At 43.1% G+C, this 14404-nt stretch overlaps 1 protein-coding gene across 2 annotated transcripts in view; it reads right to left on the bottom strand.

Annotated features, from left to right (window-relative positions):
- Nucleotides 1–313: 313 nt before the first annotated feature.
- The window catches only part of KDM1A (lysine demethylase 1A), a 37645-nt gene continuing 23554 nt past the window's right edge, over nt 314–14404 (bottom strand). For both annotated transcript variants that reach the window (XM_055703638.1, XM_055703639.1), the window contains 9 exons: nt 11852–11986; nt 10463–10536; nt 9660–9771; nt 9136–9268; nt 8726–8913; nt 8163–8277; nt 7533–7660; nt 3866–4012; nt 314–2721 (listed from right to left, as the gene is read on the bottom strand). In XM_055703638.1, coding sequence (XP_055559613.1) covers nt 2536–2721; nt 3866–4012; nt 7533–7660; nt 8163–8277; nt 8726–8913; nt 9136–9268; nt 9660–9771; nt 10463–10536; nt 11852–11986 — 1218 coding nt within the window. In that variant the 3' untranslated portion in view covers nt 314–2535. The remainder of the gene's footprint in view (nt 2722–3865; nt 4013–7532; nt 7661–8162; nt 8278–8725; nt 8914–9135; nt 9269–9659; nt 9772–10462; nt 10537–11851; nt 11987–14404) is intronic.

Genomic DNA, 14404 nt, shown 5'->3' with positions numbered 1-14404 from the left:
GAAACCAAGACCCGTTGGCCATCTCCTGGAAGAAGATGGAGGATACAGAGGTCAGCACAAGTGGCAAAGTCACCTTCACAGTTCCTAACCTTTTGCAATACACAGGTACAATTAGCACCTATCACGTGCAGGACGACCCCTGTGACTACAACCACGTCATCTGAGGAGATGTGCGTGGTCCCGGGCACCACACTTCAATATATTAGACAAAGCTCTTTTCCTTATATCTGCTTTATTCTATTTGGCTGCAAAACGGGATGCATTTCCAGAAACTGCTACACCGGTTATTGGTACTGACTGACATTTGGCTATGTCAAGCTGAGGACTAACTTTATTTCCCAGTGGGCCAGAAGTACTTTTCTGAGTTTTTGACACTTCGCTAAAGCAAGTGGGATGACAAGTCCCCACGGTGAAACAGCACATCACTAATACCAACAGCAAAGCACCCCACAGACACGGAGCACCCGCAGATGCTAGAAGCCTGGTCACAGAACAGAGCATCCCAATTCTCCGATCATTCTCCCATCCTCAGTCAGACCAGCCAAGAGACTAGATCAGCTCTTGGTGGCTTTTTTGAAGGCCTGTCATGCCTCTCGTCCTGGAGCACAATTTCTCTGGGTAGTAGAGCTGATAGACTTTTACCTGAACATAAGGCAGGGAGTCTTGAGTCCCAAGTTACTCTCTGTTTACTCCTAGTCACCTCCTAGACACCCCTCCTCCACGCCCTGCTGGACTTGCAATTCCTGCACCACTTCAGTGGCCGTTTTCTGACCAACCATCAGTAAGTCTGTCTTGTCCCCTGGCAAGGAAAGTGAGGATGAGTAGCGTTGCCGAGAATATCCCTTTCAATAAAGGGCTCAAGTAGCAACAACACTGGTGAAGTCAGAGATACGGGGAAGGCAGCACTAAATTAGACAGAGGTTTGGGACAGAGGGTCCCCCATGGCCCCAAAACCACTTCAAACAGGCTCAGTCCTCGACAGCTCAAGCCTGTGCCCCCTCACAGACTATCGCCGCTGCCACATCAAAGTCCTCCCCTTTCTCACAGCCTGTCAGAAGGGCTGCCTACGGAGACACCCCCTCAGACTGCACCATCTAATGAGAAAGCAACCAGGAGGTAACAGACAGAGGAAGAACGATCTCCAGCTACTAAGGAGACACAAGAAAACAGCGGAAGCAATCATGCTAGGAGATGAAGAGTCTGTGGCCAAAGACAATACAGCTACAGACAAGTAGGGGCTGCAGTCATGTTTGTGTGTGTACCTTCTTCAGGAAGAAGTGTGGGCAACGTAATTGTAGAGGGATGAGCATGGAACAAGAGGAGGTGCTGGTCCTCCAGCAGAGCAGAAAGTGCAAGGACAGAAGGAAGATGGAACGGACTGCACGTGTACAGACATGGGGTCAGAGAGAATGAGAACAGAAAAACTGAAAAGTAGACAAAACTGTGAACAGAGACCATGGGTAGATGAAATAGAAATAAACTGCAGAGAGAAGAGGATAAGAAAAGTTGGAAGAAGAGAAGTCTAATGCCAAATGGGGAAAGGAAGAGAGGGAAAAAGGACCTAAATGTTTAAATAAGACTGCTCTATGCAATGAAAGGAAGGCTCTGTGCGCTGAATTAATAAAAAGGAAAATATTTGGAAAAGCAGCCAAACCAGAGTTTTCTTCAGAACCGTTAACAATGTCTGCTGCAACATCACCTCACCACCCAGCAGAAACTAAACCAACGGGTACACAAGAGTGCCTACACGCGGTGTGCAGAAGTCAAGAGATTAGGTCCTTCAGCTAACTTACTGCCTAGGCCGCTTTGTTTCTATATAAACATATACAAATAATTTTTCTAATTTTTAACTTAGAAATACCTCATTCTGATGGGGTTTTTGTTGAAAGTATTTAATAAAATGGTATGCTTAGCACGCCTTTAGCGAGATCAGCTTTCTTTCTAAAACAGGATGCATATGGTGTAGCAGCCAACTGACCGTTATGGAGGGGGGTGATTTGCTGTTACTGGTAGGACAACAGTTGCAGCAAATTCCAGAATGCCAGATAAGAACAGGATTGGTCAAAAAATATTATTCTTCAAAACAAAACAATAAAAAAGCCAGCAACAAAGAAATTTACATAAATTCCACACTAAGCTACTATTCATAGTAACCAGCTTCTAGAGGGTGTTGTGCAATTACCGAATTGTAAATACATGTATAGGTAGAAAAAAAAAAACAACGAAAAAACCTCTAGCTATAAGCTTGATTTTCAAAAAGCTATTTGCAGAGTCAAAAAAATCCCTGACCAGCTTGGTATTAAAGGTTTGTGTACGCTGACACTTCAAATAGCTATAACAGATTTTGTAAAAGGATGCCAAGGCAAAGGTTAGGTCAGTTTTTGTAAGGCCATCCTAACAGAAGTATTCTACAGCAACTCAGGGCTGAGTCCTTTCAGCAGATGCTGTTACAGACGAGGTGAGTATCTTCATCCCAGGATCCACAACAGCAGCACCACGGTCTTGTCACTCCTCTTCTGGTCCCTTCTACTTTTCTTACATGCTGGTAGCTTGTTGTGGGGGGACCCCAGGCGTTGGCTGGCGAGGCAAAGTATACATGGCCCCAAGGAACTGGTCTGCGATGCGACCGGCCTCTCTCAGCCCGCTCAGTAAAGCGCCATGAACAGTTGCAGGGTAGTTGCGAATTGTGTGTTCTCCTGCGAAAAACAGGCGAGGAATAGGCTGGGGGGAACAGAGAACACCGTTAAGGTTTGTCCATGTTCTTTCAGATTCTGCAGCAAACCAGTAATTTAAGAACGTTGAAAGTCCTCTAATCACACCAGTCTCCATTAACATGAAGGTGGTGCACATAAAATAGTCTATACTAAAAATATTGTAACTCATCCCCAAAATTACCAAGAAAATCTTTATATACACCTTTAATGTCACAGAAGAGTTTCATGTTTGTAACAACTGTAATATGAGGAAATATTTTCCAGTTATTTGCCAATATCTTTGGGTTGATACAAAGATAATGCAGCTCTGCTTGAAAACCAGTGCTTTCAGAACCAGATAAACAGGGGAGATCAACGTCCCCAGCTGTACCCTGAAAGACATTTGAATGTCACAGCTACAACTCTACAGCCGAACTGGTAATCCTGTCTAAGAATGATAGTTTCTGATCTTGGGACATGAACGCTAGCATAGTAAGCAAACAAAAACTTCAGCAATTCACTTAAATTAGCAGTTTCTCTTTAAACTGAGACCTAAACCAACTACTGACAGTGTCATAACAAGTAGGAGAAAAACAGACTTTCATATGTTATACTCGGCAGAGAATTATTTTATCCATAGCTATGTTTATTAATTACTTGTATCACTAGAAAACGAACCTAAATAAAGCCAAAGTCATACGTCCTTCTCTGTGAGTGCTTTCAGAACAATTACTGCTTTCAAAACTTCATCCTCTCAAAGTGAACTGGAGATGACTTACACCTTCCTTGTGTTTGCTCCCAGTTTGGGAGAGACCTTTTCATTACCGTTCCCCTCACTCTGGCCTTCACCCTCTTGCAAATTACTGCAACTCACTTAAATATGGCAATGGACAACATAAATACGGAGTATGAAACACAATGCATTTATAATATTATGATCCTCTGTTCAGACATTACCAAATTGACTTTATGAATAAACCCGCTCTTTTTGCTAGTACACAAATGACACCAAACCTGGGAAGGCAGAACTCATGGAAGGAAAACTGAATTATTTTACAGGTTCTAATTATTCATCAAAAGATACATGTTATCTACGCTTGCATAGGTGTGCAAATTACTTCGAGAAGCCATCCCGTTCTGAAGCTTTTCTAGAAAACTCAGACATTTCTCACCTGAGGAGCCCCCGGAATGGCTGGCCCTGGAGTAATCGGCTGAGCCATCAAGTCATAGTCATTTCCAGAAGATCCAGCTGCTACATAGGAGTATGATCCTCGGGCCCACGGGTCAGCACGCCAGCGGGACACCACAGTTTCTTTAGGCTGAGACAAGACAGAAACTTCAGTTGTTGACACAGTGCAAGTTCTACAGCTAGTACGAAATACAAAAGATGCAAACTGCAAGAATAAAAGACACAAAGTCTCTTAGGCTAATGTTAATGGTGGAACTCCAAGTTTATATTCCACGACAACACATACTAAGGTAAAAAAACTTGTCTTTGGTGGCGATCCCTTAGTTCTTTCCACTATATAAAGAGAAGAACCTACTGCACACAGTTTATGCATTGGAACGCAGAATTTGTAGTCAGCTGTACATGCACGCTGCGTACTGTTCGCTCTGTTTCTTCTCCTATTATCAACATAATGACAATGCACACTTCCTGCTGCTTTACTTTCTTTCAGCCACAGCTCATCTGACTCTCTCTTCTGATTTTGCTATGATCTAGGCCTATATGAGGTCTGTAACTCATCTGGGAAAACGACTGCATAAAGGGCGCTTGTACAAACACCTGCATTTCTCCAATCCATTTGGTTTGCCAAGGTAATGATCACGATGAAAGATACTCCATGGAAGGACACAAGAGTGAGAGCATCACTAGGATTCAAACCAGTATCACTCCAAGGCATAACAGCATTCAGGAAAAAATGGGACACCTTCATATCCTTGCATATGTAACGTGGAAAAGTGATGAGCGCGAACCTTGGAACAGCCCAGACTGTCCAAATGCCTAACCAAGTTTTAACGTGAATTGCACCCTGTCAAAATGCAAAACCCGTGACAACAGGAACCTTGCCTCCTCTCCTTGGGCATGAAGATATTTCATGGAATTCTTTCTACTAGAACAGACCCTCCCACAAAGGAAGACCAAAAGGCTCTACCTAGCAAGGGTGTTACCACCCAGAAACCAGTCCAGCAGGCACCGTGCCACACGATGGCAGGGGAAGTTTCCTGGACCCCAACACCAACAGACCCAAGATGACCTCTCTGAGGCTGGCCCCAGCTGGACTGTATGTGATGTCTTCTGCTGTGGAGAGGCCACAGAGGGCTGGGGCGATGTTCCCAGGTGTAAGACACCCACTAGGGGTTGGAAACCACATTTCCCAGCGTGGTCTGATGACTTAATTGAGAAAATTCCACACCATAACTTTCAGCACATTTTTATCCAACAGCTAAGAAACTGACCGATGAGGCAGCCCTCACACATTGACTGCTTCTGGAGAAAAAAGTAACCTCACATTTCCCTCCTTGTTGGAGGGAGACCACTGTGATGGCACCACGTGTTATCACAGGTCTGTCTGACAAAATGTCGAGACATTTCGTAAATTTCCTTATTCTCCCTAGTAATCATGTGAAGCATTGCAGTCTAACAGGGAACAAAGCCAGAGAGAAATTTTAATTCACTGAGGTAGTTCTGAAGTTACGGCTAACTCAGACACAATTGTAGAGGATAATACCAAAGTATCGGTTCCCCAGTACCGAGACTGCACAAGTCCAAAAAGCACCTGTGGTGCTCACGTGCCCATACAGCCCTGGATGGGTGTGAGTCAACGATTTTTTTCATCCTGACAAGCAAATGCTGTAACTAGGATCCCCTGTGAACAGGGAGAAGGATGGCTAGAGGATAAACCATGTACTACAACAGAAGTGGTACAAACCTGGAATCTCACTCTACAGAGGACATGAAGCGTGCAGAGGTTAGCTGCACAGCAAGGTGGATAAATTGTTCATGTGTTGAACAGGGGAAAAAAGTGGTTATGAAAACCAAACCAGAAAGAGAAAATATGGCAGGAACAAGAAGCAGCACAGGAATCAGGATTGCTCACATTCCACTGAAGTCCCAATTTTGTTTCAGCTTTTCTACTTCCCTGTTTTGGACAGACGCAAGGAGCTGCACTTGCACAGCAAGCTCCACTTCAGATCAAGTTGTTCATCCAATACAACAGAGGGTGCAGTTTATCCAGACTGATGAATGGCTGTCCAGAAGACAGCTTCCAGCAAACCTCTCCGTTATCAAGTACCTGTAGTACGTAAGCGCCTGAACTGTGAATACATTAAAACAGAGACTCCCTCAGACATCTCGCTTATGACAACCTTCGAAAGATCTTGAAAGACTGACCAGATACGGAGGCATTCCATAAGAGAGGCTTATCAGTTAATGCACTGAAGTATTTCAAAAGTTCAAATAAGTTCTCTAAATTTGATGTTTATCTACAGTAGAATCCATATTTCTCAAGATTCTGCTATTTGCTAGTGTGTGCCTTCTCCTCCTGAAAAGCCTGCTAGAGAGCAGCCGCAGTAACACACTTTGCTCTTGGTTCACCGTGGAGTGATTTCTGCATGCTGCGCGGTTTCTACAGCACCAGTAGCCACAAGAGTCTCAAAGCTCCTTTGAGAGTTCAGAGAAGGAGCTGTGGATTTATCAGAAAGGCAAGGCTGGGGTTTTCTCCTCTTGTGTTCTCCAGTTTGAGACATAAAATTCAACTGATTAAGCATTTCCAAAATGTAAGGCCCACGCATTATCTTAAAACCCATGCTTACAGTCAGCTGTGAGGATTTGTCTATCATATAGAAAGCAGTAAAATACCGGGGATGATAAAGCCACATTCACAAAGAGCTCTACAACTATTCTAGGATAAAGACAACAAATTGATTCTATTCCTCATGTGAAATACCAAGGAAGGAAACAGTCCAATTTCCGCCTGGCCAAATGTTCAGAGAAAACCGGTCTATTAAAGTTACTGTGTACTTTTTCTGTCACTTCACTATAATAGAAATCCCAGTGGAGGAGACCTAGTAATCTACATCCAGTGCCACTTGTAAAAACTGCTTCCACTAACTACCAGTTAGAAGAGGTTAAGTATTCAACTAAGTCACACACACTGTATGTTGAACAGCTGTAAGACTTTCCAAATTGATGTCCTAAGTACACAAGCTTTCTTTTTTTTTTAAAGTAATATTTAAGTATTTTCAAAACTCCTTCACTAACCATTCCATTTACACTTATTGTGCCTAAACAACCACTGGCTAGCTGCACAGGGAAGTGATCCAGGTGAAAGGCTGCCTTTACTCCCTTCCTCCATGCTTCAGTTATTTTCCAGCCAAACCAGTTTCTTTGTGGAGTTCACTGGTCAAGAGCTTTACTGTACTTTAGGGAAGGTGCAAAACGTGCCAGGGAGTATCTAAGCACTCCCTGTCACTAGCCATAGATAGCTCTGCTGTAATCCCAGAAATGTAAAAGGTAGAAAATTAACTGAAGTACTTGACACACAAAGAGTCTTACTTTGTGTAAAATAATCTTGCAAAAAAATGAAATAGAACAAAAAAACCCAAACAAAAAACAATAAAACCCCCAAAATCTGAACACTCCTCCCCCCCAAAAAACAACCCCTCACCCCCCTGCCTCCAAACCCAAACCCACAAACAACCCTTCCTCCCAGAAAACCCTGAACAAACAAAAGGTGGTTACATGTACCAAACAGCTCCACACTGCAGTCAGGTTATGAGAATTGTAGTATGTTCTGAAATCCAGAGCAGTTACCCAAATACATTGTCTGTACTGACCTGTGGCACAGCGCTGCTACCAAATATGCCTTTGAGGATGGCGAGGCACCGTCCCACAATGACATCATCACTGATATTTTCCATGATCCCTGCTGCCTCTCCTGCTACCAAGGCCAACAGAATTGGTGCTGGGGATAGTGGTGAAGGAGAGAGAAGAAACAACTGAATTTTTGAAGTTGAACATTTTAATCAGACAAGTTGGACTCGAATAGGCATGGATCTTCAGCTGAGTCACGAGGTTAAAAAACTAAACAAACCCAACAAAAAGTAGTCCTAGATCTTCTACCATCATATTGAATTACCAAAAGTAAAATGATTTAACATATGCTATGGTACTACTTAGAATTATCAAGGGAATCGATATATTAAAAAGTAAATACACACATTAGGAAGTACAGCATGCAGAAGAGAGAAAAGGTTTTCTTTAGTGAAGGCATCACTTGCTTCACATAGGAGTTCCCACTGGGATTTAAGTCATCTGTGCTACATGAAGGAACTCAATACCTTCCAAACAATCTAATTTAGTACAATTAACATCAGCATAGAAGTTAAATAAATAAAGTGCTCTTTTCTAGGATCTGAAACTACACAAACAAGACACTGGCAAAAGTAGACATGCACCACAGCTACCTTTGTACAGGTTCCAAAACAAGAAAAGTTCTCCTCTGCTTGCAGTAGTGCTACCAACATGACCAAACAAATTGACACTTGGATCCCAGAAGACACGATCAAAACACAACACAACCTAGAAACAAAAACCAAAAAGCATCCAGATTTAGGAAGAGCACACAGAAAAAATAAAACCCAAGACAATCAGACTCATTGCTTAGCACTGGAAAGGTCAAGAAAGGAAAATGTGATGACTATACACTCCATATACCTAACACATAAAGGTGTATAGCTCTACTGCCTTCCACAGGTTAGTATGCTCTCCTATTTACAAACGCGCTGGTTGACATGCTACAGCAGACGTACCGAGTCAACCTACTTCTGAAATTTAACTACTGAAGAACTGTGTGGGAAACAGAGGTCCTTACAGTTCTTCAGATGATTTTCAGCATCAAAATCCAGCAAAACGGCAGTGGGAAAAAACCGCCCATTCTTCCCCTCATCCACCACACATCCCATCCGCGTTTCAGATTCTACCTATGGCAACCCCTGGTCCGCTGCCGCTCCCGCAATGACCAAGTCACCTTGTTAAGGTTGCCAAACCCCATACGCTGCACTGCAGAAGTTTTCCACTCGGGAAGAGGCGGCACGAACTGTACCGCTGGAGGCTGCTGTTTCAATACGCCCAAGGGAAGAGTGCACAGCACAGCATCACATTTGTAAATGAAAGTCTGGCTAGTAGATCGGGTGTTTACAGCTATCACTTCACAGCCTGGAAAGGGGAGAGAAAAACAACCATTTAATAGGCCAGCAGGCAAAAGCATCCTACACAATTAATCACAATAAGATATGTGTCTGTTTATCTAACCCAAAATGCATAACGGGAGGGTTTTTATGGGATCAATATTCACATCTGCTTCCAGAAGCACTGAAATCTAATTTCTGTGATCATACTCCCTCAGAGCAGTTTTCCAGAGGAGGTGATTTCATTTACCTGATGCTGTATAGCGAACCTGTCGAACTGCTGTGTTTAATTTAATATCCAACCCTTCTGCCAAGGCTACAGGCACACAGGAATACCCATTCCTCACAGTCAAGTGACTGCCTGTGAATTCGAAGTCATCATCCTAAAATGAAGATGCACAAAATCATGTATTTATAATAAAATCACACGATTCAACAGAAAATAACCAGCAACTCTACAAAGTGGCAAAATTTTTTCAAAAACTTTTTTCCAAGAGTGAGTTGAATGAATTTGAAACCCTCTCTGTTTATTAGTCAAGCAGTAAGTATAGGAACTTTCAGCAGGCAGTATTAATAGAGATCATTTTGGCACTAACAAAAAGCTGTCTGGAATTTCATCAGCAAATAACAATCATGTAAGAGCTCAGCATCTACATAAAAACAGATAGCACTTAAGTGTTTAGAAACTGTTAACACAGAGAAGCTTCCATGAGGATGAAATAAACACAGCTTAAGCTTTTAGCGTGTTGCTGAATGAATACAGTACTTAGCTACCTGGTCCCAGTGCTTCAGTGACAGCGTAGATAGGGGTGTAGCATTAGCAAATTCTAGGTTTGCAAAATGCCAGTCGAGTATTTGCCTGTCTCTTGATGACAGATAAACATCACTAGAAAAAAAACCCAAAAAGCCAAAGTAAGACAACATTTAGTTTGCCAGAGCAGGATGTAGCACATGCATTGCTTTTGAAAATTTGTTCACAACCATTTTTGTTTGAGTCCCTCCCTCTTTAGTGGAGAATCAAAAAAACTTAAAAAAGAACACAAGCAGATTCTGTTTCAAACATTCAGACCTCCTTCATGAAAGCTGAATATCAAAACCCAACAAATTCACATTTTAAAAGCAGAGTTCACGTAAAATATTCTAAGTGAAGCTAGAAACTTAACTTTAGAAATAAGTTACATAAATAATGGCTTAAATGGCATTTATAATGAAGATGACTAAAAAGCTAGTATAATACACAGAGCACAAAATAATAATATTCTGCCAAAATATGTGGGATTAGTATGCTGTCATTGACGGGGATTTCAAATCTCAAAGCCTTCCTAAGATCAGGCACTGGTTGCAGTAAGGATTTCTACTGAAAGGCATCCTAGCCAAGAACCACCTTGTTTGTCCAAGTCACCTCTAAAAATGAGGATGATTTCTAAATCCAAGGGAGCTCAAACTTCATGTTGGTACCTTCCTAACCCCTTGAACTACCATAATTGAAAGAAAGCATATCACAGCATTTTTGAAACTCAGTGAAAAACAGTAAAACTGTTTTCCTGAGTATTTATTTTTATAGTTCGTATCTTTACCTTGGTGGATTGGCTTCAAGTTCTTGTAACTTCTCTTCCAGCTTTCCTTGTGTTTCAGCCAAATCATCATACTCCTTATAAGATTAAAAACTAAGATTAAAATCAGTTTATTTAAAAAAGGACTTAAAAGACATCATGTAGCAGCACACTAGACCGAATCTCCAGAGAAATTGGTGGAAGATTAATAGTTTTAGTGGAATTTAAATCAAGTTCGTTATTTTTTCAACAGTTGATCCAGCATAATTTGCCCTTCCGCCGTTCAAATATACAGAAGTCTGTGCCACACTGCAGAAAAGATTAGTATGCTAATATTTCAGGAATTTAAACACTCAGATCTGAGGAACATGAAGGTCTGTTATAGTCCTGGTATTTTAAGCATTCCTATGGTACTGGGAGATTTTTCATATTCCACAAAATCTCACTTCTATTCTTCCTTCTCTCTTAAAAGACTACAGCTAGTATCGAACATAAGAGACATCCAAAGCAGCAGCAGTCATGCAAAAGGCAAAGACATAATCCAATTCAAGCTTCTTTCAGAGGTGGGTTGTTTTTTTTTTTACTTATTTTAAAAAGCATTGAAAACTTACTTTAAAAATGAAAGCAACAGACATTAGCTTTCCAGGCAGAATAATTCGGAGCGTCCAAAAATAGTGACAAGAGCACAAAGCTGTTCATTGTTGACAAAAGAGAAAAGCTACTACTTAAGTATACACGAACACATTGAGCTTCCAAATAAAGGTACCTATCTTCTGTTGAAATAGCAGCTGAAAAACAATCCTTGGTTCTACCTTGGGTTAGCAAGGTGTCTCTCATTATCATAGAAAGCACAGTTTTTAAAGGTTTCATTTGTAAGGCCTATATCTACATCTAGGTACACACAGGGGTGGGGACTAACTCTTGCTTGTCAAAATAGAGCTCTGTAAATTATAACCTTTGGATAGAAAGAAGTCTTTCACTCAGGAAACCACCTTTCATATCTTAGATAAAGAGCAACCACCTTTCATATCTTAGAGAAAGAGCATCTCTCTTCAAACCTAATTTTATTTCCCGACTATTGTGAGACCCAGCAGTACTATAAAGACCAACTCTGACCTAAAATTTAGCCTTCAAAACACTAAATGCTGTCTGACACGAGCCAGCACAGACTGTTACCTAAAATTAAGCCTTCAACACATTAATACTCTCCATCATGAGCCATCAAGGACAGGTACCTAAAGGTACTTAATGCAGCCCTGTTATCAGCATTAAACCCAGAGTTACCATCAATGACACTCTCTTGAGAGTGTGGGATTGGACTGAGCCAATTTAAATCGACTAATTTTATCTGGCTGCTGAAGTCCTCAGAAACCACTGACTTAAAAAATTAAGTCCTGTATGTATGTCCTTTACCTTGCAAAGTGCAGTCAGATCTCTGTGTTTGCTTTTCACAAGGAACTCTGCCGTAATATCCCGAGGTGGCTTCACTTCTGATGCTTCCTTATATTGTTGATGAAGTTCTTTAATCTTCTCTTTTAAATTCACCATCTTTTTCAGGTGGAGTAGGAAAAGGGAGAAAGAAAAGAAAAAAAGAAGTATGAGGGAAAGCACATTTTGTGCAAGTTACTACGTTTAAGAATTAAATCTAGGAAGGGAGATCGAGGACAAGACGGGCTTCTTCAAGTACATCAGTAGCAGAAGGATGAAACGATGGAAGATGTGGGCCCACCGCTGAGTGAGGTGGGTGCCTGGTGAAGAAGGATACAGAGAAGGCAGTTACTGAATGCCTCCTTTGCTTCAGCCTTTACTGCCAAGGCCAGCCCTCAGGAATCTCAGACCCTAGAGGCAGGAGAGGAAGTCTGGAGAAAGGAAGACTTTCTCTTGGTTGAGGAGGATGGGGCTAGAAATCACTTAAGCAAACCCGACACCCACAAATCCATGGGCCCTGATGGGATGCACCCCCCAGTGCTGAGGAAGCTGGCAGATGTTATTGCTAAGCCACTCTCCATCTCTGAAAGGTCGTGGAGGAGAGATGCTTGAGGACTGAAGGGAAGCCAGTGTCACTCCAGTCTTCAAAAATAGCAAGGAGGAAGACCCAGGAAACTACAGGCAGGTCAGCCTCACCTCCACCCCTGCAAGGTGAAGGAACAGCTCATCCTGGAGGTCATCTCTAAGCATGTGAGGAAAAGAAGGTTATCAGGAGTAGGCAACATGGATTCACCAGGGTAAATCACGCCTGACCAAGCTAATAGCCTTCGATGATGGAATGATTGCCTGGGTAGATGAGGGGAGAGTGGTGGCCATTGTCTACCTAGACCTCAGCAAGGTTTTTGATGCTGTCTCCCCTAACATCCTCATACATGCACTCAGGAAGCGTGGGTTAGAGGAGCAGGCTGTGAGGTGGATTAAGGACTGCCTGAATGGCAGAGCTCAGAGGGTTGTGGCCAAGGGCACAGAGCCTGGCTGGAGGCCTGTAGCTCGTGGTGTTCCCCAGGGGTCAGTGCTGGGTCCAGTCCTGTTCAACTTATTCCTGAGTGCCCTGGATGAGGGGGCAGAGCGTGCCCTCAGCAAGTTTGCTGATGATGCAAACTGGGAGGAGCGGCTGGTACACCTGAAGGCTGCGCTGCCATTCAGCGAGACCTGGGCAGAGGTCAGAAGAGCTGAGCAGAGGGACCTGCTGAGGTTCAACAGAGGCACATGTAGGGTCCTGCCCCTGGGGAGGGACGGCACCAGCACGGGCTGGGCTGACCTGCTGGGGGGCAGCTCTGCGGGGAAGGGCCTGGGAGCTCTGGTGGGCAGAAAGTTGCCCATGGGCCAGCAGTGTGCCCTGGTGGCCAAGACAGCCAATGGTATCCAGGGGGGCATGAGGAGGAACGTGGCCAGCAGGTCCAGGGAGGGGGCCTTTCCCCTCTACTCTGCCCTGGTGAGGCTGCATCTGCACTGCTGTGTCCAGTGCTGGGCTCCCCAGTTCAAGAGAGACAGGGAACTGCTGGAGAGGGTCCAGCAGAGCGCTACAAAGATGATTAGGGGATGGAAGCATCTCCCACATGAGGAAACGCTGAGAGAGCTGGGCCTGTTTAGCCTGGAGAAGACAGAGAGAGGACTCTATAAATGCATACTAATGTCTTAAGGGTGAGTGTTGAGTGGACGGGTTCAGGCTCTTTTCTGTAGTGTCCAGCGACAGGGCAAGTAGCAACGGGCACAAACTGAAACACGAGAAGTTCCATCTGAATATAAAGAAAAACATCTTCACCGTGAGGGTGGCGGAGCACTGGAACAGGCTGCTCAGAGAGGTTGTGGAGATACTAAAAAATTGCCTGGACGCCAACTATGCAGCCTGCTCTAGCAGGGGGTTGGGCTAGATGATCTCCAGAGGTCCCTTCCAACCCTGATCAGTCTGTGATTCTGTGTAAAATGCGTACTCATCTCAAGGTATGCCATTATACCAAAAAGATTTCCTGGTTTTGGTAGGTGTTACTTATACGCAAGAAACCATGATAAATGCCACCAGCCCCAGAAGAACGTGGCTTAAACTCAACATCAGATTTCTTATAAAATACACTACAAATAATTTAGGACATGGGAGTCATCCTATTTTTAGGACATTTTTAGTCTGAGAAACTTCCATGGAGAATGTGTCATCTACCACAACGAAAAACACTGTAAGTAGGCCTAAAATACTGTTTCTACACTACAAATTAGATTTGTGGTAAAGAAGGTAAACATTTTAAAATAACCCCCCAAAAGCCTCACTCATTGTCAACGTGTCTAAAGGAAGCTATGACACAACATATCATGTCTGTCCTCCCCCTTTTCCTGTATTTGTGCTACAGTCTCCTGCAGAGCCAGGTATGTGCTCCTCAAAAACAGAGACTCCTTTGCCACAACAGTGGTTCTAGGCAGGTCTTAAATGAACAGATATGTTTAAGAACAGCATCAATGGCAGCTTTCTGATATTTTTCCATG

The sequence above is a fragment of the Falco cherrug genome, chromosome 3 (genome assembly GCF_023634085.1).
Source record: "Falco cherrug isolate bFalChe1 chromosome 3, bFalChe1.pri, whole genome shotgun sequence".
Lineage (NCBI taxonomy): Eukaryota > Metazoa > Chordata > Aves > Falconiformes > Falconidae > Falco > Falco cherrug.
Note: the sequence above shows the minus strand (reverse complement) of the source record. Positions and strands in the feature narration are given on the sequence as shown.